Source organism: Etheostoma spectabile, chromosome 15 (assembly GCF_008692095.1).
Source record: "Etheostoma spectabile isolate EspeVRDwgs_2016 chromosome 15, UIUC_Espe_1.0, whole genome shotgun sequence".
NCBI lineage: Eukaryota > Metazoa > Chordata > Actinopteri > Perciformes > Percidae > Etheostoma > Etheostoma spectabile.
This window is the reverse complement of record NC_045747.1, coordinates 10,513,873-10,539,512: the sequence shown is the minus strand read 5'-3', so window position 1 is coordinate 10,539,512 and position 25,640 is coordinate 10,513,873. Positions and strand designations below refer to the sequence as shown.

The window sequence follows — 25,640 nt, the reverse complement described above, 5'->3', positions numbered from 1 at the left end:
ATACTTCTGCCACCACTGAATAAAACAAATGCAAGAAAAAAAGAATAAATCCTTTACTGACATCTAGTGGTGATACCTGCACCTCATGAATCCAGTCAGTAGACGCAATTTCTCCAATGAGTGTTAAAAGCCTTACTTTACTGTGAAATCGAACAATTTCACATTTTTCATCACAGAGTTGGGGCATTTTTTTCTGATCCACATTTAACTGTATTCTTTTATGTCGTTTTGCTAAAATAACATGTCAAGTTTCCAGCAGTTACTGAACATGTCCTTAAACTGTAGCCAGGTGGTGCTATTTGTATAAAAGTGTGTCTGTTTCCAGTCCGGATAAATGTGCATGACAAGCTATTTGATCATCGGTTTTACTGAGAATCCATTTTATTAAAAGTCACTGCGTACAAACTAGTGTTTTTAAAATTTTCAAAAGCATTGATTTCTTTCACATAGTCCTCATTCTTTATTTACAGTGTAAACTCAAAGCATGTGTTGTTGATATATGTCACCCTAAGGTGAAAATCCTGGGAGTGTTTTTTGTCACAGCTCCACCAAGAGGTACTTAGTTAACTAAGCTACTACAAGGAGCTTCAACAGCCTTCAATACTTTTGCCATTTGCTATTCACTGCATACTATACTGTTATCACATGCACTAATATGAGTTCAGAGTAAGACCACTGAACAATAAATATCTTTAAAAAAGGTCAGTGTATGATATGAACACTAAATGTATACTTGCACACAGGGCATTCAACCAATCCCTGTAAATTCTACTTATAGTTGGACTTTCCGACAAATAATCATTAATTCCAAAGGGTTTATTTAGAAGAATACTGACACAAATGCAAACTGGAGTTTGTACAAAGCAAATTAATCACAGGACATGACACACTTTCATCACAAAGTAGGCTATACAGTTCAAGAATAGTATAAAAGCACCATTTTTTCAAAACTAGATTACAAAATGCAAAACCATTTTTTTATTTGGCATATCAAGTACAATTATAATTCAGAAAAACTTCATGAGTTTATTAAGACTTCTTTTTGTTAACTTTTTTTTTCTGAGGAGTTCTATCATTTCCTTCAAGACAAACATATATTCTAAGTAAGGCACGTGGTTCAAAGCATTCGACACTCCAAAAAAAGCTTGATACTCTTGCAGTTTAAGCGACATCTCTTTGGCACAGCTGCATGATTTGTGAGAGACAAAAAAATTCTATCACATAAATGAGCATGATAATGTTAACTTGACAACTATGTACAAAATGTATGTAAAAATGTTATAAATATGTCTAAAAACCACAGACACTATGTACATCTTTGTACTGAAGGAAGGCAGGATTACTCATCTTTGTTATAATCACACATGATGGATTTGTGGGTGCCAGCATGCAACAAAAGTCAATATGTCGCAAACACATATAAACACACAATGAAGACTATCTGTCACTGCGGGGAACATGTAGTGACACTTTGTTAAAATTCACAATGCAAACAGGTGTGATATTTTTCAGCATTTGATGGAAACATAATGGATACTGAAATACAGCAAAGGATCCCCTGCTGTGATGTCCATTTTGTGTTTACAATTTTTAGTGACACATGCACTTTAGTTGTATTGTTGTGGGATGTCAGTCTGGTCTGTGGGCAGTAGGCACAGTGTGATGTTGTTGTAAGGGGTATCTTACAGTAACTACCCCTCCTCTTTTCTCCTCTGCTCCTTCTCTCATTCTTTCTTCCTCAGGACGATATAAATGAGGCCGCTGATGAGACTGAGAGGGAAAGCCACCCAGGCCAGCACATAGGCGTAGCCGAATTGTGTGCTGGGTCCATTATCCGGACTCATCACGGTGTAGATGATCGCTCCGCACATCACAAACACACCTAGGACAGACGAGAAGAGTGGTGAGGAGGATCTGAAGGCAGAATGATCTCACGACTCCACCCGCATCTGCTCGGGGTGTGACCCGTCAGCGTGTGATGAAGTCATACTTACTTGCCAAGATCTGGAAGATGGCAGTGAAGAAGAAGCGTCCGCCCTTAACCAATTTGAACAGCTGAAACACGAATGCAATGAGGGAGAAGAAGCAGAATAGCAGGGACAGGATCATGAGGGCTTGCACTGCCTGGATCCAGTCTAGAAGACAGATGGAGAGCATGCATTCAGAACTTTTTCCATTCATAAGGCAATACCAAAAACAATACATCATTTATTATTTATTTTTTCCTGGAATGCTGACTAACCTTCAGTGCTGGCTGTCTTGCAGTGGTATCCTCCATTAGTTGTCTTGCAGCTGTACCATAGGTCTGTGCTGCTATCCCCACCTACAGTCCAGGCCTGGTAAACACAACAACACAGAGTACGCTGAAGCATCCACAGCACAACTGAGGGCTATAATCTCCAACAGCAATAACAGTTAATGACCATTACAATAAAGCAACTAGAGTCTAGCTTATTCACACCATGCCCCTGTTCCATTCAGATTTTTTTTCACAATTTAAAAGTGAATAAAGTCTAACAGAAAAACTTACACTGGCTGCTGTCGACACGATGAGAAGAGTGAGAATGATTAGGTGCAAAACAAGCACTCCAAGCAGAATGAGCAGCATTTTGTCAAATAGATCTAGAGGGATACAAGAGACCAAAAAGTCAATCCACATGAGTTTACCAACCCTCCATTACCCATGTTGAGGCGTGCAGTTTAATATTAGCTCATTTCAACGCCAGATGGCGCTATTTCCTCATATCTGCACCAACCGCAATGTTTACCTGAATGTGAAAGTATCCTCTTACACTGAAACGTAGAAAGAAAGAAGGAAGGAAAAAACTATAATTTCTTCCTGATGGGGCTAACATGGGCAATGTTGAGTTAAAAAGTCGAACTGTAGTGATACTAAATCGATTCTCAAGTTGATTTCACGAACCTTTGATCTATTTTACAACTGAAAATGATTTAATTACAACTCAATTTAAACAATGCGCGCTTGCATGATAAGTGAAAAGCTCTGGAGAAAAGCTCGGCGAAAAGGAGGTCGATGTGAGTAAGAACGGCTGATTCAAGACCAATCAATGCATGATGCTGGAAAACAAACCCAATTAAACCATCGGCACGAAAAACATTCCAGCGTAGTGCCGCCATGCGCGAGCCTCGAGCTTTTGACTATCTAGTATGAGTGGTGAAATCTACAAATGTGACGCACGAGACGAGACGCACTTACGACACGCAGTTGCTTTTTCGCTTCATATAAGTAAATCCAAAATCGATTTAAAGTCCAGGGGTGACGTCCTGTTGCATGAGTTGGGGGGAAAAGTTAATACAAAAATAATTGCATTGACAAAAACAAAAGGAACTCCAAAACATTACTCCAACTTACAAATAGGCAAAGCAAGAGGTTTGTTTCCGAGAAAAAGGGAGTGAAGAGCTGGGGAAAGTATCAGCGAAGTTCTGCTTCTCTCGACGTCTTCCTCTGTAGCTACTATTCCAGATGTGGCTCACACACCCCATCAGACTCCGCCTGAGAAACACCGCCCTGCAGGCCCTGCACGTCACCAGCGGCCCGTCCTAAAAGTTTTCCCTTCTTTTCTTCTTTTCTTAATTTCGTGGTAGCCTATCATCTGGATTGTCCTAAAGTCCACCGGATTGTTTGAAGAATCATATGCTATTATTGTGCAAACCGCAAAGCCTTAACAATTCTGTGACATGTCTGCATTTATAGGCCACCCTAAGAATCATCCATTAATTCACTCCTAATAAAACAAAAATCATTATGACATGAGCAGACAAATTCCAATGGGGACATGATGTGTCTATGATACTCAATCATTTTATGATTAATGTGTTATCAGTGCATTTTACAGCTTTAATATTTCTTCTTTAAAGCGCTTTATCCTGCATCCCAAGGTGTTCACTATTCACACACTGCACCATGAATCTCTGTTAATGTTTTGTCTTTACAGGCCACACCAACTGGCAGAACTTAAATGTGCACACTGAGCTAAACCTCACATGTACAACAGTGTTCTGTCCAGATGGTGTGCGTGAGTTTGTGTGCATGTGAACAGAACAGCCCTCTGGAAGCCCCGCGGTATGCCCAGAATGCCTAAGTGTGTGAAGCAGTCCTCCTGTTTACTCCCGCGTCTGGAGAGATAGGGGAGTTTGTCCAGTGCCAAAGGGTGTTAACATGTTGTAATGTTTCGGCCATGCTGAATTGATAAAACGGCTTGGATCTCCACTCACACATGATTCAACGATGAATGACAGAGATTGCCCACCACAACCCGTGGTTCTGCATTCCTCATTACACTGTGTTATAAGGCCATTTCCTCACAACAAAGTGGCAAACCAAACAAGAATGCAGATGACAGTGACACCAGCACACATTTGCTGTTTTGAATCCACCCTAGATCAAACGTGATTGTGATCAGCTGTTTGGTCAGATAGCACAGCCCGTGCCTCTCTCTCTCCCCTCTCCCTTGCAGTTCTTGGCTCATCAGGTGGATTCCTGTGGTCTGTGTTTGTAAACATGCGAGGGGAGGAACTGTTGCCCAGGCTCACTGTTGGATGCCGGGAGAGGTAGTGCTGTGAGCCCTGGCAGAGCTGGAGGGGGCAGAGAGAGAGAAACAGAGAGAGAGTTCTTTGACAATCGGCCACTCAGCTGAACATAATGCTGTTTATGAAGATGTAATTGGTGCAGTTGTCAGGTGGAAGGCAGCGCCAGCAGCAGCAGAAAGGTGAGAAGTCAAACATGGCTGCTCAGCTGGAGCAGGTGTGCGGGATGATACTATAAATGTCACAGCCGTCTAACACTCCTCTTTAATCAGAGGATTCACACTCAATCCTGCACTGTTACTCACAGTATAGACATATTGAACAGAGTTGTACAAAAAAGGCGGGTCTATTTCTAAAGTGTATAAATCCATTTAAAGAATAAAAACAAAGATAACTTAAAAATTCAAAGTTCTGTTGCTGTAAGCTCTCATAATTCAGTATCTGTGATTCATTCCTCAGTAAATGAAGCTTCACTGCAGTAAGCAACACAGTAACCCACCCTTTCTTCCCTGAAGCTTTATTTGATTTAATAAGACTGCACTCATGTAATTAAACAGCGGTTTAGTATTTCTAAAAACTTTCACATATTGCCTTTTTAATGAATCTTTCATACAGTTATTGTTTGATGTGTTGTGATAAGGATTTCAGAAGCCATTGCCAAAAAAATGCCCAGTTATTGTGATGACACCCTGCATGCCTAACCCTCTGACGGATTACTTTGTGCTGTCAGTGATAGCTCAAGGCTCAACCATAACTCTGAAGCGTTAGGATCTTTCCTATGGCTGATAGCACTGGAAACCATCCGAAACCATTGACCCATTAAACAACAACAAACAGCTCCTCTTCTCTTCTTCTTTTGAAAGAGTGGGATTACAAAGCAAACAGACAGGAGCAGCTCACCACCGGTTACTATAGTCACGGCCATTGTGGAAAAGCTGCAGTTGAAATTTAAAACCAACACACCCTGCTTTATTGAGGGATTCAGAAGGTGAGCTATTTTGGATAGTTGGTTATTTAGAAAGTGACAGGTTTGTGGCTATACCAGAGTGTTTTTCTGTTTCCCAAATAAACCTCACAGGTTTGAGCAAAAGAGTTACATTGCTGTTTAAGCAGTACCTCAAGCAGGAGTGCAGCACAAAATTCTGGGCCCTGTAGAAAGGTATTTTCTGTGGGCCCCTCCCCGCATCCACAGTTATTCATTCTAGCATAATTTTGGGCCCTCCTCACATGGACTCTGGGTACTCGGTCCCCTTTTCTTCTCAGTCTGACGCCCCTGACCTCAACCAAAACAACTGACCTAAAACAAAACCACAGAGGCGTCATAGTGATTTCTCTTTTGTTTATTGAAAATTAAAATTGAAATGCTATGAAACATTGGGCTGTGACTTTATTGGAAAACTCTGTTTTTATAGGTGTAGATAACTCTAGTTGTAACATGAATCCTCTATTCTTACAATCATAGTATGTTGACTTTGTTATTAGCCGGGAGTCAAAGTGAGTTCAAACTTTCAGTTTTCTTTTTGGCATCAATGCAAATGATCTTAGTTTCTTTCAAAACCACAATCGCCCAGCCTCCCTCTAGTGCTCATATCAAAAGTCAAGTCAAGACTTGTGTCACAGTCACTAGAATGGGCCGCTGCTTTGTGACAGAATGAGTCAGCCTCAGTTTAAGTCCAGCCCTGGTATACAGCGCCGGGCTGCAGGAGTGGCCTAATGACTTTTTTGGACTGCTCTAGCTCCAATTGCATACACAGGACTGAGGGAAGGGTGAAACTATTAGGGGTTAGGTTTTGGACATAATTCTGATTTGGCTGTTTAGAGGATGTCTTAGTGGAACAGCTGGACAGTTGATTTTACTTGTGGGAATATGCAGGAATGGTGAAACGCCTCAGTGCTCCTTCACCTATGGAAGCCACTGCCAAAACAAGAGGAAACACTAAAGCGCTGAAGTCAGTCCGGTCAAATGTCATCAGGAGTAGCTGACAACGCCTGTGCATAAAAAAAAAAAAAAATGGATATCTAAGGATATCTTTCCGGACATCTCTGAATCATCACAGCTGGAAAAAGTTGGGATCTACACAGCACACAGGTGCTCACAGAACCTCAAGCTTTTGTTAGTTTGGCAAGTTTGTGTTTGATCAAAATGCAGTGTCAAATGCAAAAATGCATCACTTTATATTGTTTTTGTTAGATATTTGAAACCACAGACAGTGACATTCCTCTTGCAGATGCATTCTCTGCTTTCCAGTATGTGTAAATCTCTTTGCTTGTGCCACCCCATCCTCATGGCTGAACCAGCCTCCCTTTTGCGGCTCTTTGTGTTTGTGTTGCATCACTTAGCGACTATCAGATAACATCCCACAGAGCATAGCCCTCTAGACGCAGACCTATGTTAAAGGAATGCACACTCAACAAGGCCATGTCAAACTGTTCACACACAGTGACACTGATAATACACTGCAGGTTTCACGCAACATAAACATGCACAAAATGTCCTCACAAAGAGACACAATTCTTTCACTGGCTTCACATTTAACCAGGCCTCAAACTGTAATGCAAACTGCAGCTCATCTTTGAGAGGCTGTACTATCAAATACATCTCTGCTGTGATTAAAACATTACAGGCAGGTCTGTGTGCAAGTGTGAAGCAGGATCACATTAGAGCATCTGTGTCGTGCATGCCCCATCTCACCTCTTCCATTTTAAACTCTAAATCTCCACAATAGACTGTGACTGAGCTGAAGATCTCCATTGGTTGGGCGCTAAATGAGATAGAGTAGGCCAAGATGTTATAGTGGCGAAAAAGCTTTTTTCCTTCCCTTTAGAAATGGGCCTGTCCCTTTGCAGGAACAACAACCAAATAAATCAGAGACATACGGCATGACGAACTCCAGATTGTGGCACCCTAGTGATCCTAAACATGTGCTAATCATTAGCCCCTGGCTTCCTGTTGGAGTCGATGTGATCAGCACACACATCCCAAAAAGCGAGACCAGCATACAAACTGTTGCTTCAAATCAGAGTGATACTGGCCTCAGGGGTTTGGAATGAAGCAATGAAAGCTATAAAAGAATTCAATTTGAATTGCCTTGCTCTCATTTTCTACACAGTTCTCACTGCTCTGTTATCTATGGATAAATATCTAACCTGGATGAGACACACTCCATGCTAGATTCCAATCAAATATGGCTGAATAAAGACTCATGGCCATATGATTAATTCGCTGATCTGCACCTAAAATCCACTTCAACTTCCAGAGAAGAAAATCATTCCTGTCCTCTTGTTATGAGTGGTTCTCTCATTCCTGCCGCTGTGATATCTTTTCCAGGCAGTGTAGTTGTGCTCCTTTGACAGCTAACACTTCCTTTACAGGCTGCCAAGAATGACTTCATGTAAAGAATGGTGTGTGCCAGCAAATGTTTACTTTCCTGAAGTGTTGCCAGCACTTTGTAGCTTTTGTAAATCTGGTCTACCTGAGAGAATAAGGAGAGGACTCTAACTGCCTATTAAGTGAGTTATCTAAGGCATGTATTTGTTGTAGCTCTGTAGAAGTGATATGCAGGGCTGCCTCTGGGGGTCAAAGGTCACGATAGGCCAATGTAAACACCCTGCATTGAGCTCATTTACTTTTTGACGTAAGATGGGTTGACATGATTAGCACGGATGAGTGCAGCTCTGGTACCCTGTGGTCATCATAGGTTTTTACACCAAATGCAAGGCCCTAACTATTTTTAAGTCTGCGTAAAACAGCTGAGAGGTGAGTCAACCGGATATTAGCTTTTGGACAGCAAGCAAATGGCTAGCTGTTGTCTTATGTGAAAGAATGGAGGCACACTGAAATAACAGAGTAATTATGCTGTACATTGTGGGCTGTCCTCTGAAGCACTACATAAAAAATGAATGAGAACTTCCTTGTTGCTGAACGAGCCTTCATTTTATCTCTGTCTACATCTCACTGCTTAAGTTACAAGTCATCTGGCTGCTGACACATACAACCAAACTTGATAATGGAATCCCTAATACAGTACTCATAGTGTTTTGGTTTCCTGTAGGTATTTGAAGAAGAAGATGGCTGGTCAAACTTGGATGCTTTTGAGGAATGTGGTGAAACACATTAACTGCAATGGCTAGCCTAGTGACTGTCTAGTGGCCTAGCCAAAGGAAACTGTGGCAATGCTGTAAAGCCTGCGCTCTGGGTGTGTGTTGTGATTTGTTGTCCGTCGGCATCGGTCTGGACTGCAGCCTAAGCTGCCTCTCACACACAATCTGCACATGACCCACAGACAGCTCCTCTCAGTGGAAGCAGAGTGAAGGACGAGGTGTGGATAGATTTATAAATTCTGGCAGGCACAGAGATGCACCAGCACATCCTACAAATCCACACATGCATAAAGCACACATTTGATGACATTCACAAATTTACAACCATTTCGGTGTTATGGCTCTGACAACCCTTCCCTAATCCTACAATCAACCCAAGCGGTCAGAAAACAGAAAACTGCTTCTCCTATATATTTAATTGCTACGGCAGGATGGCTCTAGGTCAAATTTCAGTCTCTGAAAAGTGGTTCCATTATGAGCATGTTATCATGCTGACAGTAACATTTAGCTCAAAGCCCCACTGTGCCTTACGACAGCTTCACAGAGCAGCTAGCATGGCTGTAGACTTGTAGTCTTGTTACTCACTTTCATAATTTGTATAAAGTTGTCATAGTGATTAGTTCATGAAGGCTTATAAAAGCTTACTTTGTTGGTTTCTGTAAGAACAAAAGCTTCTCTACACAGTAGAAAATGATAGAAAAAACACAATTAGATTGGAGTAAATAGAATAACAGTTACTGCGAACGGTGATAACCACCATAGATCACAAACAGAAAAGTCTGTTTCCACATAAACTGAAACTTCATTAAAGGAAAATCAAAGGAATACTATATCTCAGTGCTGGCCAAGTCAACAGGTTGTGAGAGCCTGTAAACCAAACTGCAGTCCCCGCTTAAAGTGTAACTCTATCCAAAATGCAACCTAGGGTCTTTTGTGAATGTACTTGAGTCAAACTTTTGTTTAAAAGCGTATTTAGGACGGAAGTGTGAGTTTAAAGGTGTAGTAGTGTATTCTCATTTTTTCGGTCAAATGGAATTTTGAATGGGAGTCCCGGGGGGCACCTTTACGCTAGTCTCAAAATAGCTTTTTTTAAAACACTAAGAAGGCTCGACACAACATGACACTTTGCTTGAAGTATCACCAGGGGCTCAACACATGAAAACAAGCAATGAGAACATTGTTTGTGTACACAGTGTTTACTAAAAAGAAAGGTTCTAACAACTCAATGTAGCTGTTAGTTTTTTTTCGGTCACCGTCCATCTTGCCAGTCAAAAATAGCCAAGGGAGGAGAGTAAAGATTGAAAGCTCCTAAAGCTTAGTTTCACATAAATGCTCGGATAATTTGTTATTTTGGTCGTTAATGAAAAACTAACCAGGTGAAAAATCTTGACCTCGTAGCTGAAAATGGAGCATCGTATAAGAATGACATTTCCTCCTATGGAGTCTGTTGATTCGCATTTGGAGATCGCCTATTGTTGAGTGGGAAAATGGCGGATAGCGTAACCAACAATAACTACGTAAGTTGCTCAAAACCTTTCTTTTTATTAAACAATGTTCTCATTGCTTGTGTTCATGTGTAGAGCCCCTGGTGATACTTATAGCAAAGTGTCATGTTGTGTCGAGCCTTCTTATTGTTTAAAAATAGCTATTTTGAGGCTAGCGTAAAAGTGCCCCTAGGACTCTCATTCAAAAGGCCATCTGACCAAAAAAAAAAAAAAAGAATATGAGAAATCTTAAAAGTGACGGTTCCGTTCTAAATAAAAGTTTGACTTGGTTCCTTCTCAAAAAGACCCTAGGTTACATTTTGGCGAGAGTTACGCCTTGACATAAAAAATGTGTCTAAAATCCCCATAAAACATGGATCATACAGATTATCACTTTAACCTTACTGCAAGCAAAGAAGTGTCCTCCCCCAAAAGTGCATATTTTTCACACACATGAACAAGTTCCCAGGGAGACCAGCTTGATCTAAACAGACTACAGCATTAGTTCTCTTATTACTCCATACTACTCCAGCAGGATTTAAGACATAGCAGATCCCACCCACTCCTATCCCAGCCTAACCATGCTCTTGATCCAGAGCGATGAGAGACGTCGGGATGTATTGTTATGCTTTATGCATTCCAGATGAGACCTTAGCCTGTTCCCCAACCCATGTGCGTGTTTCAAAACATGTGTTCAGCTATGTTCCTATGTAATCAATTTTACCCTGTCATGACAAAAGAAAGGTGGGGTGTGGTCAAGAACAACAAGCAGTGTTACAAAGAGAAAAAATACTATCTATTCCTTGTTTACTTTAACTTAATTTTTTTGTAGCATTTTCTGTCATGTAGCATTTGTTTTCTTTCAAACAAAACGGTATGGAAAAGAATGACTATAAATGAGGCATCAGCCATCATCGAAGACTAAACTGAGATTTTGAATGTGCAATCGGAAAAACTACATTAAATCCCATTCTTGGCTATATGGTGTGGGCAAGTGGTGAACTCAGAGAAGAAAATATAGCACAGCAGCTTGGATTGAACTGTGCTTTTTCAGAGTTGTGGGGGGATGGGATGGAAAGACTTAATTGAAAACAGGGTTTGTTTTTATATTTTTTTCCATTATAAAATGACCCTTTAAATACAAGTACCTGGGCTCTTATTACAGTGGGCCTACAATTCAGCCTCATCCTTGTTAAAAACTGGCCTACTGCAAGACCTAATGCCACTCTTATGGGTGTAATAACAAATATGTCGTACAAATACTATAAGTACAAACACGTGTTGACTACACACACAAAAGCATGCACCAGTTGGGGATGCATACTCATTGAAAACAGTGAAGCCACAAACTAAATATCTCTCTGTGTTGCTTTCTCTGTCTTACAAACACAGAAACTACATACAGTCACAATGTAGCTGACCACCTAAAATGCCACTTTGGGGATGTGGGGGTTTTCCGATGAGAATATTTAATCCTCTGAGGTCATGGTTGGGTTTGTAGATCTCCAGTCTGTAAAAACTACACACATGGTTGTGGGAGGAGGGAGTAGGGCGCTGGCCAAGTCCTGAGACTCACTAGATTTTGACTGCAGTGCAGTTGTTGCACAATAGATGACTGGAAACTTCATGGAAAACTGGAGACTCTGTGTCGAAGGTAAACTGACGTATAACAGGTGGCTAAATCCCAACTCTTTCGGTTTCATTATTGAATTTGACTGTGGTTCTCCCATTCAGAATTTTAATGATCTGTGTGAGATTACCAGTGCCACAATAAAGGCCTGGAAATAATCAGTTCTTAATTTCCAATGAAACTTGCTGGTGATCAGGATATTCCAAATTCTATTAACAATTATTTCCGTTGAGTAGAATTTCCTCTGTGTGTGTGTGTGTGTGTGTGTGTGTGTGTGTGTGTGTGTGTGTGTTGTGGTGTGTGTGTTGCTTGAGTTGCTGTTGCGAGTTGCTTTGGCTCTTCCTTCTCAGTGAGAACCGATCGGACAGGCTGCAGACGACAGGCAGCTGGAGCGACCATAACACACACACACACTGCAGGCCACCCTGGTCACACCCAAGGCATCCCAAGCACGCAGGGCCAGGCACTCACACAGTGGTCTCTAAACATGCAACACTCTGTGGGTGACTCACTCTCACTATGAATGCTTGTGTGTGCATAGGCATATATGTGAAAGAGGGGCATCAGTGTTTGATAGTGTTTCAAATGGGAGCACTGTGTGGTGTTCCAGATGCAGTGCTGGAGTATACCATATGTGTCTGATGAAGGGCTCCGCTAACAATAAGATTAAGAATGAATAGATATTGCTGTGACAGTGGGCTGAGTGTCTCTCGTCTCTCCTCCCATCCCAGGGGCCAACAGCATGGTGACCTCACCCTGCCTCCACCCAGTACTTCCTGACTGGCCCAAAACAGCAGCACAGCTGGAGCATGCAGCAGGAGAATGGAGAGAAAAAATTGTTTGGATTATTACTTAACCATTCTGTCTGTATTGTTCCATCCTGTTCTGATTCCATTTTGTCCAATCCCACTGTTGCTCACCAAGTCGGTCAAACACCCACGTAAGCACTTTTGCATTCCTGAACACACACACACACACACAAACACACACACACCACACACACACACACACAAAACACACCACAACACACAACACACACACACCCCCCACACAACACACACCAAACACACACACACACACCACCACACAACATCATCCCATACGGCTTTGGGGTTGGTTTTCACTGTCAACATGAAGTTTTTCTGGAGATTGTGGTGTGAATGAGGCAGTGCTTTGCTTGACATGAATCTGGGACAACTTTCTTTGCCTCTCTTTGAGCATCCCAGTGAGTTGTCAATCAAAGTAAACAGCTACAGATGGAAAGGGTGGAGAGGGTTTTAACCAGGATTTACCATGCTAGGTACACTGCCAAAAGGCAATTGTCTGATGCAGGAAAGCCAGAAGATGGCCTCATGCTCAGCTGTGTCTTTCAAACTCACTCCCAGAAACGCCTCGACATCACATGCAAAGCGTCACATCGAGTGTTTATGTTTAACATAAACACTGCAGATAGATTTCAATGTCAAGCCTAAATCCAACCAGAAACCAAAACATGTCTCATTGCAAATGTAAGAATGTTAAGGACAATAGATCAAATATTTGCTGTTGTTGTTTCTGTTTTTGACACTTGTTTTAATCCAGTATTTCAGTGAACATTTACACCTAGAGCATGCATGCTTGCATGATGGTGACTTTACAAGCTGTTACCATTGTTGCACAGTTTTCTTTTTTTACTATTATTAAAAAGAGAGCAAAAACAGGGTAAATTTAATACGTGCAAGAAGTTAAAATTTTGCACATTATTGCAGCTTGTATATTCGGTCCATGCTGACTTTTCTTTTAGAACTCAGTTTTTACAAATAACTCTCACTTATGTCACTCTGCCCATTATCCTCTTCCACAGTCAATATGTGCTTCTGTTTTGAACTCATAAAATGAAGTGCTTAATTGGTTTATTGAAGCAAAGTGTAAATCCAGCCTAATTCTATCTTAAAATAATAATCAGAAAATAAAATAAAGACACCCTAACCCAACAGACAAATAAACAAACACACAATTCATCTGTTTATGGTCTTCTTGATCTGATTAGCTGTGTAAACTTGGAGGAGCAGGCGAAGGAGAGTCAGAGCCTGGCCGGCAGGATGACTAAGAGAGCCAGCATTGGCCGGACTTTTCCCCCTCTTCTCTCCAGTTCAGCCCTGAGGGAACCATGGCCAGAGGGAGGAGAGCATAAACTGAATGACGGAGTTGTTAAATGGAAGACCAACACCCAGTACAGTATTTAAAGTCAACTCTCCACATGGAACTCTGGAATTCTTCAACCCACTGTTGTTTTTTATCTCCAGACACGCCCTGATTTGGGATGCTATAGAGATTTAAGAGAAGTGAATGTGCCTTTAAACTGCTGCAGTGTTTCCACCAGTGGAGGTTACGTGCATGAAGTTGCATGAAAACAGGAAGGTGATAGACAGTAATGAAAAGTCTGTCTGATTGGCTCTGCCAGAGCTGATATTACAGGGTACGCTATGAAATCACTGAGGTTTAGTCTGTGTGAAGAGGAACATTTTAATTCCCCCTGAATATAGAGGTGAAATGATAGCTATTGCGTTGCATATCTTGTTGTCCTTTTTTCACTTGCTTATGAATGTAAAAGAAAAAAACTTTAAAACTAATATCTGCTCACATAGACTTAATTTAAAGTACATTTAAGAATGTAAAAATAAATTTGAATTTTTGAAAATTAGTTTGGGGAAACACAGATGTGTTCAGAAATTGAATTTATACATGCAAGGCTAACCAGAGATGACTTTAGATTGCTGAAGAAAAGAGGTGCTGAACGGATGAATTGTGCTGGTCAAAATGAGTGACTTTTTACCAGATTACCATCAAGCATAAATCTGTGAGACTGTCCTTCAGATCTTTCTGCCCCTGCAGTGAATGAGTGGCACTGGTATTACTCATTATGTTGAGAGAGAGGGAAGATTAAGTTGAAAAAGGACTGGAAGGTCAAAGTTTAAAGCTGGCCTATGGGAAGTGACCCTTTGTGATCCCTCACTTCCTGGTCAGTTTAAGAATATTTAGCTCCACAGTGGGCAAGCAGTTTCTACTAAACAAGGAGGGCATTGTATGGATATACAGCATCTGATGGAATGTGTCCAAGTCAGTGTTGGCAAGGTTGTAGCCTCACTGTATGATCAACATGTTGAGCCTCTTTTTTTAATCCATCCTGGGTTTACTGATGAACTTTACCCACCAATGAGCAACATCCAGAGCTGAAAGGAGAACAAATTAGAAAACCTAACTCTTAATTTAGGCATTTTGATGCTTCATCTGATCAATAATTGCTTAAAGCTTTTTGAGCGGAAGTTTACATTTCACGGTAGCCTAACGGTGTGGGTGTGTGGAGTGTAGCATGTGAGGGGGTATATTGAGACTTCTCCTTCCTTCAGCGTCAGCCAGCCGTGGACTGGTCTCGGAAGGGAAGCGGCCTCTGGCAGACTTGAGGGGGTAGAGACCAGAAGAGCCCCCAGTCCCATTCTTTGTGGTCATGGCTGAGTGCAGGCCAGGCCCGACCTCCTGGGGACGCACATGACTACAGGAACCGTTCTTCTCTTCAACTGAGTGAGACAGGGTTAGCAGAGCACCCCACAGACAGAAGGAAAGCATGGAAAATGATGGGATGAATCATTGTTTCTGTGCTTATGGTCAAAATGAGTCCTCCATGTTCAGATTTTAGGGTTTCAAGCTCAATGCAAAATCATGGTGGAAGTTTTATGAGTACATTTTGAAATCAGTACCTTAAAAGAATAGCGTGTTAAAAAAAAGAATTTCATCTGTTTGATCATTCGTAGCAAAACAAGCAATAAAACTCTGCTGAGCTGGATTGAGGATTTTGCAATTGTGAGATGGAAAACACATTTTAACACTGACGATTTTGAGTCCCGCCCAAAGAGGTCATGACACAATCTCCAGATTTATGAAAGAAAGTGCTCGTTGCTCAACATCAGGGGGGAGAACGAGAGAAAGACATGAACTGTGTTTCCCTTGGAATAACTTTTCCTTCTGAGAAAGCCACATACCCACATTCGGACATTTCTGCAACAATCCCTTAGCAGGGAAGACTGCACTGCAAGTCTTGCACACAAGCATCTGAAGCTCTTTAAGGCAAGGACACCGGAGACGTTTTGCATCCTCCCCGCTCCTCCTCCAACTACGTGTGTGTGGTCTCCTGCTGCCCGCCCTGCACTTCCAGGGTTTACAGGTCAATAGGTCAAAACTGGGTACTGGAATGTTAATGTTCGCTGCTCATGTTAACACCAATATCCATAGTGCTGCGTGTTGCTCTCCTACAGGAATACCTCAGCCCATCTTAAAGGTCACAAAGGGAAAACATTTTTTGTTCCTAATGATAACATTTGTTAGTTTGACTGTCTTACAATTTGTTTGGTTATTTGGCAGACCGAAGTGAGGGCAGATGTAGAGCATTTGAAAAGGCAAAGATACATTACTCTAGCAAAAAGTGTTGAGATTTAATTAATTAAAAGACAGCTAAGCAGAAATGTCTTTAATACTGGCTAACAAATAAACATAATGGTCAACAATGATAACAGCATTTGATATACAGTCAAACTATGTCTTTAAAGAATGAAGGGCAAGAGACATCAATGTATGCACCGACATGTAACAGTAAAGACTTACTGTTTTGTGAGTCTTACTTACTTTTTACTTACTTACTTACTAGACTTTTTTTTTATGGGCGGGCCTTCTCACTGGGGTACAGTACGTTCTCCCAGATACTCTACATACATATGGTCAGAGATATGTGTTTCAAAGCTTGGGAAAGGATGCCAGTTATTTTCATTCTCACGGCTGACCACAAACGCACAGTTGGGGCTTTAGACCATGGCAATCACTTTCTAGCTCTGTGCCAGCAAACTCCACAGACTCATTCACATGCACACACACAGAAATGACTGTTTTTTTATGACCCATTAAAAAAAAGAGGAGCAAAATACTGCTGCAAACATAAAAGAAAAATTCTGTAGCTGCTTGGGGAGTGGGCTGAACCTTTTGGGGGGAGCCCATACGCTGTTTATGTGTGTGTGGGAGGGGAAAGGGAGCAGAGCCAGGCAAAGGGCGGTATATGAACAATTTTGTATTCTGTTTTTTTTTCTCCCCCATCCCCCACTTTTTACTTCCCCTCTCTCCCTCCTTCATCTGCCTCCCCCACCTTCCCCTCCCCAGTACCCTCCACCAGCAGGTTGTTTAATGCTTTCCAGATTTCAGCATGCCGTCGGCCTCTTGGAAGAGTTGCAAGTCTGCTGATGGAATTTGGCGGAAAAAGGTTGTGGGTCCAGGCAGGGGGATTCTGACATAATAAACCTTAAGGCAATGAGCGCCTCCCATTGGTGGCTCGAGGAAGAAAACACAATTTTCAAAGTGAGTTAGAAACCAAAAGGGAAGTGACATTTGACAGCCTCTGAAGCAGATGAGAAACTGGTTTTTGAGAGAGAGAGAAACAGCTGCAAGGCGGACTCAAATTTCAGTGACTGTATGTGGGGGAGGGAGGTGAGTTTAGCCTCCTGAACAAATATGCCGTCTCCAGCAGCAAGTTCAAATGTAAAGGACAATGTCAACAGTTGTGTTCACACCCTGCCATTTGTTACAAATCATGCAAATAATCTCACTTGACAGTCTTGGTGATGAGTTTTTTTCCCAACATTTTATCTGTAGACACTGTAAATTATGGGCGTAGCACAGAAAAATGAATACAATGAAATAAAACTCATCAATCAATATGTTTTGAGGTGCAGGCTGATACAAAGATATTAAAAAATATTCACTTACAACCCCAAATCCAAACCAGCAATTTCACTGACACACCCATCCCCAGACGTGAGCCCCACACAACCACCAGATGGCAGTATACAACAACATTTTGACAAAGTGAGTTTTTGCTTAGCTGTTGTTCTATCGGCACATTATAAATAATTAAGTTAAAAGGGGTAATTGAAAAAAGAAAACTAACAAGACCAATGCAAAAGTGATGACTAGTGAATATTTAGTCTTTCCTTCTCATAAAACAAAGTAAAAAAAGAAAAAAGAAATCTAACATTTAAAAAGAATAATGACTTTGTACAGACAAAGTAAGATCAATAGCTCCACTGGTTTGTATTGACCATAACAATCAATATAAATGGCCCGTTTTTACCACAAGTGTAAGAATAATGACTTTTTCTAGCCCTCTGGCAGATTGGATGCTGGTATAATGTGACTGAGAAAAACTGAAAGTGGATGGAGATTAAAGATCCCCCGAAGTGGAGATGAAAGATTGAATGGACAAATAAAGGACACCAATGAAGAATGGAGCAGTATTTTCAGCATGCAGTTTTAATGTGGAAGGATTTGGGTGAGACCTTGAACTGCGTGCAGCAAGTGTTAGAAAACTGAGTGCACTTAACTTCGACCAAGCCATGAGAGGTTCACTAGCGTGTGAAAAGCCAAAGCATTGTCTGCAAAACCAAAAGTGACAGAACAGTTGTGAGCCTGTGATGATGAGTGGGATCCTGGTCTTACGTGACAGCCAGACTCATCCATCCTCCAATCGGCAGGGCGAGAAGAATTACCTGTCATCACTGTTTATGACTACAGCTCTCCATAACGATAAACTTTTCCTTCCTCCATCCATCTTTTACCCCTTCTAGGTCTCTAGTGAGAATACAGCTGTGCCATGAGGGTATTAGGAAGAAGAGGTTTTAAACATTTAGACTCCTCTCAAACAAGTCATCACAGCATTCTCCGCTTGTATAGCCAATAGTTAAGAGAAACATCCAACTAGGCCTCGATTGCTTCCTTCCTTCCTTCCTTCCTCTTCTGGGAGAGCCAAATAATAGTGACAGGAAACAGAAGGCACTCAAGGAATTCCTATGTTAATGCTGCTGATTGAGTAGCACTTACACTTCATTATCTTTTGATGCACGTAGACAACAAGGCAATAAATCATGCAGCAGAAAAGACGTTCAGGATTTCTTTTATTGAAAAATAAAGGTTATTTTAGATAATTCAGAAAGAAGGTGACAGTAAAGAAGTAAGGCATAATATACTGTACATCAATATACAGAAAGGGCATCACAGACAACTTCCCATTCGCACAAAATTGTTAACCCCATTAACGACCTGAATATTTTTTGTAGTGTTTGAGTGAAGGGAAGTATAAATCCAGTTATGCAAATTCCTGTTCAGATTCAGTTTCCTGCTTGATTGAAATTTTACAACACATGTACTTATCTTTTAACCTTACCTAACTTAAGTCTTGAATTCAACAGTGATTACCCATACAGAAGAAGAAAGTGACAGACAGATTTGACAGGCTCTCCCAAAAGTGAGCTCCACAAGTAAAATTATATTTGGCTGGAAAATTATGATTTGGCACATCTGTCAGTTTCAGTTAAGGCAGTGAAATCAGTCAGCACAACTGAGCCCCAATACTTCTGGCCGCAGCTTTTAATGATGCAAGAGATACAGTCAAGCTGCAATGACTGTCAAGTTGCACAGAAATAGCAATTTCTTTTAATGCTTTAATGCTATTGCTGGCTGTGTTCTCTCTCATCCACTCTATAAACAGACATAACATAATCATAGCAAAGTTTTTTTTTCAAAGATTAAAAAGCAACAACAGGTATTAAACACCAAATACTAGTAGTGTCTGGTTTAAATGTGCCTGCTGGTGCACCAATTTTAAACAATACATACCCTAAAGCCACCTTCATGACTAGTAGTGGAAACTGTGTTATACATATAAGGCAGCCCATGGACTACTAAGGATCAATATCTTTTACACAGTTCAGTTGTACCACTGCAGCTGCTCGGATGTACAAAAACAAGGAAGGAAGTGGTTTTCAAACTCTTTTCAGTTTCAACTTGAAATAACAGATTAGAAAGAAGATGGCCAATTCATGTCAGTAATCCGAAATCTGTAAATGCATCATCATAATGGCTTAAGGGTAGAACAAAAAAAAAAAAATCTGTTCATTGAAAAAGAGACCACAAACGCTCTACAATCCCTCTCCAGCGTGCCATACGCTACTTCTCACACCTCTGGCTTTCTGCAGTAACACCATGCTTTTTAGTTATTACAGGCCAATGCATCTCCATTAGCTTTACAGCACATCTTTTCTCTAATTTACACTGAGGTTAAGCCTGTGTGGCACCCACAGTGAATTAAAAACAGAAGAGGGTTTTGGGCGTTGTGGTCCTGATTTACAGCAGGAAATGGCAGCCTTTGAGCAGTATTGCAAGGACCCTGAGTTACATAAGGGAGAAAACAGACAGATCTATGGCACTTATATCAATATCTTTTCAGATGAAAGGGGCTCACGGCAGGGCTACACACTACAGTGACAAACACAGCCCCCTATATTGTGAAAAGATACCCACCAGTGATCCTGTGGTGACAGAGGCCTTCTGTTCAGCCCAGCCATCATGATGCCCCAACGCCAGTGAGAGAAAGCACAACAAGAAGAGGATAGGTGAACCAAATTGAGCACATGTGAAGTATCAAGACAGAGGAAGGGGAGAGAAAGCGTTAAGTTTATTCTTTTCCTAAAAGTTTCTTTCAAAACCGTCCTCCCCTTTACTTGTGCAATATTCTATAGACAAAGTGTGGTTGCTCTTCCATGTCAGTTCTGTCAATGTTCAAAAGGGAGAGACAGATTGACAGACAGTGGAGGGAAAGGCTCTAACAGATGGAGTTTGGGCTTTTCCAAAGAGGAGCAGTCACTGTCTTCTTGCAGACCTACAAAGCAAGTGGCCTCCGTCTTCTTCACACTCCCATTCCCACAGTAACTGACAACAACAGTCTTTATTCCTGTTCAAGTGAAAATCCACATTGTCAAAAGACTTGCTAGTTTCACATGAACCCCTTCCAGAGCTCTGCCCTATATATGTATATGTTTTTTTCTTGAGAGTCTCATACGTGGATCTCATCATCTTCATCCTCCAAGAAAGAGGAGAAGTTGCTCTCCTCCTCTGGCGGGGCACTGAAGGTGGCACTGTCTGTATCTCCTGCATATGTCTGGCTGTTTGGTTTTTCATCCAGGGCAGCAGAGCCAGAGCTGGACATGGAGCAGCTGTCAAGATGTTGCAAGTGTTTAGGCCGAGTCTCGGGAGTGTACTCCGGGGTGTAGGGCCCTCCATTCTCAGTCCCAAGATCAACAGAGTTAGCTGGATGCATTGAGGCCTGCTGTTGGAGATCTGTAGCTTCTTCCTCTTCTTCCATCTCCTCCTCTGCATCCTCATCTTTTTCTCTCTCCATACTATATTCTTCCTCACCGTGGGTGCTGAGAGGTGGGGAAGCACGGCCCTCGCTGCTCTTGCCCTCCTCGTAGCCAAGATCATCATCCTCCTTCTCCATCACCCCCAGGATGTCACCCAGCATGGAGGGTCCAAGGTCAACATGAAAAGACATTACTGACTCGGCATGCTTCATACCTCCTCCGTAGGGGTGGGAGCTCTTTGGAAGTTCAGTCAGCTCCCCAAAGCTGCGTTCTTCTAGCTCCAGGAAGTGAGCAGCTGAAGCTGCACCTCTCCCATCACCCTCACCGTGCTGCTTTAAAGGACTCGAGGACAAACTCTTAGCCACCATACTGTCCCCTCGGTCGTCATCATTGAGAAAGGGCAAAGACATGGCATTCTTTACATAGGTGGGTGACCCACCAGGACTCACCAGGGTGTTGTCACTCTGCTGGTCAACTCTGGTCACCGACTGGGAGCGTTTGCTGCTCCTGAAGGTGCGAGACAGGAGGCCAGGCCGGGGAGAGCGGGGAAAGAAATTGGTCTCAGGGGGAGGTTCTCCTGAGCGGGTGCTGAGAAAGGAGGTGTCTCCAAACGCATCACCACTGCGGCCTACATGCATGGTGTGGCGAAAGTCCCCCAGTGGAGCACTGATCATCTCCCTGGTCAGGTCCATGCGTGAGCGGCGCTTGGTCTGGGAGGAGCCAGACACTAGCTGTTTTAGTATTGGCATGGTGGCTGTTTTCTTATGCACAAAGAAGCTTCAAATATAGTTTTTGTTTGAGATCTTGGGAGTATATTTAGATTCTTGTCAACTGCAGTCAGCCTGGGAACCTGAAAAATCAAAATAGAATTAATTACACATAATGTATTTAATTATTTTTGATAAATTAATACAAGGGTAACTTACATAGATGTACTGCACAACATTCAACATAGAACGTTCACATTTGACTCTTTAATTCTATCAAGTAAATTAAAACATTTCAAAGTATTTCAAATGCACCAATTACAAGAGCTGAAGCTACCAATTATGCAACTCTATAATGATAAGCAGCACTCCTCAAACATCTCTGTGAGAATACCTCTGAAATGCACTCCAAAAAAACATGGGGAACATCACAGGATTCTGCTTTAAAAATGTCAGAATCATAATAGAGAGCAAAACATCTACAGACCAATTTGAATCGATAGTTGAGGGCTGCCAGGGATTTTCTGCGGCAAAGCTCACCTTTGACTGCACGAATATCAGTGTGTGACCAAAAGCTAATCTTGTAGTCACAAAGTGACTTATACAGAACACCAATTCCCCACTCAAGTATGCTGTTCAACAGTCACCGAAGCATTGTTTTGACAAATGTACATATTGGACACACCCTTTCCTTTATTTTCATTACTATTTACATTGTAGATTCTCACTGAAGGCAACAAAACTATGAATGAACACATATGAAACTATGTATTCAACAAAAAAATGTGAAATAACTGAAAACATGTCTTGTATTCTAGTTTCTTCAAAGTAGCCAAAATAACTTAGCTCCGATTACTGCTTTGCACACTCTAGTATTCTCTTGTTAAGCTTCAAGAGGTAGTCACTTGAAATGGGTTCCCCAACAGTCTTAAAGGAGTTCCCAGAGATGCTCAGCACTTAGCACTAAAGGATGGTCCAATGATAGTCCAACTAAAAGCAAACCGGATGGAATGGCATTCCGCTGCACGATGCTGTGGCAGCCATGCTGGTTCAGTATGCCTTCAATTTGGAGTAAATCCCTAACAGTGTCATCAGCAAAGCACCCCCACCCAATCACTCCTTCTCCTCCATGCTTCACGGTGGAAACCAGGCATGCAGAATCCATCCGGTCATCTTTTCTGCGCACAAAGATATAGCGGTTGGTCAATTTTTTGGTCAAATTTGGACTCATCAGACCAAAGCACAGATTTCCACTGGTCTAATGTCCATTCCTTGTGTTTCTTGGCCCAAACAAACCTCTTCTGCTTGTTGCCTCTCCTTAGCAGTGGTTTGCTAGCTGCTATTGACCATGAAAGCCTGATTCGCGCAGTCTCCTCTTAACAGTTGCTCTAGAGATGTGTCTGCTGCTAGAACTCTGTGTGGTATCCATCTGGTCTTTTAATCTGAGCTGCTGTTAACTTGTAATTTCTGAGGCTGGTGACTCAAATGAACTTATTGTCAGCAGCCAGGTGACTCTTGGTCTTCCTTTCATGGGGCGGTCCTCATGTGAGCCAGTTTTGTTGTAGCGCTTGATGTTTTTGCGACTGCACTTGGGACACATTCAAAGTTTGCTTTTTTCCGGACTGATTGACCGTCATTTCTTAAAGTAATGATGGCCACTCGTCTCTCTTTACTTAGCTGATTGGTTCTTGCAATAATATAAATTCTAACAGTTGTCCAATAGGGCTGTTGGCTGTGCATCAACTGACTTCTGCACAACACAACTAATGGTCCCAAATCTATTACTCAGGCAAGAAACTCCACTAATTAACCCTACAGGCCCACCTGTGAAGTGAAAACCATTTCAGGTGACTACCTCATGAAGCTCATTGAGAGAACACCAAGGTTTTGCAGCACTATCAAAAAAGCAAAGGTTGGCTACTTTGAAGAAGTAGAATATAAGAGGTTTTCAGTTATTTCACACTTTTTTGTTAATTACATAATTCCAAATGTGTTCATTATCTAGTTTTGATGCCTTCAGTGATAATCTACAATGTAAATAGTCATGAAAATAAAGGAAACACATTGAATGAGAAGGTGTGTCCAAACTTTTGGCCTGTACTGTATATGAAAATGTGATAAGGGACATGAGAAATGAGAGAAGTCCTTGGCGATCTTCTTCTTCTTAGACAACAGTGTTTACGTCCCTAGAGATTTGTGACTGACTGTTGCTAGAAAAGGTTGCTCTGCATTATTGAAAACATGCAGCCCAGACAGAGGAAACCTCACCACAAGCTGACAGCTAGTCACTGCTGCTTCCGCAAGTGTTTCACTGGAGGACAGGAGCAGCTCATTAGCGTTACATCCCAGCATATAAAATACACATAAAATAGAGCACTGTCGTGGTGGTCTGCAAAGATGAAGTGCAAGCAGTTTCTACAGACATACATCCGAAACACATGAACCTCCGATTTGTGGTGGAAAGTCTCTATGGCTACACATAAGCAGACCTGGAAAAAAAAAAAAACGTTTACCTTGCCGTCTGCAGTGTGCACCTCTGGTTTGCACATAGTGCCTCTTTCTTTGTTTGCCTACGCCAACACAGGAAGATTAAAACAGTGACCTAACCTTGACTATGTATTTCTTACAGACAAGCCTTCAAAAGATATTCAAGTCAGAGAGTTAGAAGTGCCGTTGGGAGATTTTGTTTATGTGCCAGGCTTTTTAGTGTGTTGACCTCGTTCTTCTGTCTCAACCCCCCATCTTTGCCAGCTGAGCCTCTACTCTTCTTCCTGCCCTCACCTGTTTTGGTTTCCATAGAAACACCCTCCCGCAAGTCAGCAACAGTGTTTCCTGTCAAGGGCTTGCTGAGGGCTTCAGGCCTCATACAAAGCATGACACACATGGTCGCCTTCTGTGTCAACCAAGAGCTCATACAATACACCCATTTAATGTGATGTCTGCTATTTTTCACTTATTTACTCCATCCATGTTGTGTGTATTTATGTTGTTAAAAATGAGAATTTCAAAAAATTATACAGATGTTCCGGTGCTGTAGACAAGAATATGGATGCATCTAGAAAGAAACATGTAGGATTGCAGCATTTTTACTCAGACTAAGATGTGCAATGTGAAAACTTTCCACGAACTCCAAATGGTTTGGTGCCAAAATACACAAACAACGACAGCAGAAACATGTTTATTATTGAAGCTGCATGCCTGATTTTTTTGGGGGGGAAATAATGAGAGGGAAATAATTCACACCCAGCCAAAAAAAACTGTTTTTTTCTGACTAGTTAGCTTCTGGGTGGCATAAACAGGCAAGGAAGAACAACCAGCAGATGAAACAAGGAAGGCGCCTCCTACTCCATCTCACCCCCCCCAGGCTAGGATCAAGCTGAAAAGCTCAACAGTGCCCATTGCAGGGACATGGATGCAGAAATGTGTTACAGACCACAAGGCAGATTGTTCATCATCTGAATCTAACCAGAATCCAGAACAGGCCTTTAGCAGCTACTTCAAACCTAATTCACAGTCCTGCTATAAATATAGCTTTGTAGAAGTGCGCGTACATGCATGTGAACAAAAAAAAGTGGAAAAGGGCCTGAGAAGGCAGCAGTTAGCATGGGAACTACAGGGTCACAGCAGGGGGATGGACTTTATAAACATACACAACACTCATGGTCTAGCTGCAGCAATAAACTGACTGGAGAGACAGAGTATAGGACAAGACGACCAAATGAGGCACATCTGCATCTTTTCATTTTGACAGCAAAATCGGAAACCGTTTACCCATATTCCACACTGACCTACAAGCCTTGAGCCCTTTGAATGACATAGGATTGTGAAGATGACTGACCAGTCTTGATGTAGTATTTCTCAACTGCTGAGTAAAAAGCAGCAGTGTATGCATACACACTGATCAATTTGAACACACTGGGAACGTTTCCAAACCGTTTCCTGTGCTTCTTCTCTT

The 25,640-nt window shown here is 41.8% G+C and overlaps 2 protein-coding genes across 2 annotated transcripts in view; both read right to left on the bottom strand.

The window, feature by feature from the left end:
- Positions 1–801: 801 nt before the first annotated feature.
- Positions 802–3,606, bottom strand: pmp22a (peripheral myelin protein 22a). Its single transcript, XM_032537962.1, has 5 exons — positions 3,374–3,606; positions 2,531–2,622; positions 2,243–2,336; positions 1,995–2,135; positions 802–1,882 (listed from the first exon to the last, which is right to left on the bottom strand). The coding sequence occupies exons 2-5, from the start codon at positions 2,606–2,608 to the stop codon at positions 1,725–1,727; spliced, it is 471 nt and encodes a 156-aa protein (XP_032393853.1). The 5' UTR covers positions 2,609–2,622; positions 3,374–3,606; the 3' UTR covers positions 802–1,724.
- A 15,110-nt stretch (positions 3,607–18,716) lies between these two features.
- cdc42ep4a (CDC42 effector protein (Rho GTPase binding) 4a) overlaps positions 18,717–25,640 on the bottom strand; it is a 14,189-nt gene continuing 7,265 nt past the window's right edge. Inside the window, exon 2 of the mRNA XM_032537160.1 lies at positions 18,717–21,828. Within this exon, the coding sequence (XP_032393051.1) occupies positions 20,672–21,727 (1,056 nt within the window). The 5' untranslated portion in view covers positions 21,728–21,828 and the 3' untranslated portion in view covers positions 18,717–20,671. The remainder of the gene's footprint in view (positions 21,829–25,640) is intronic.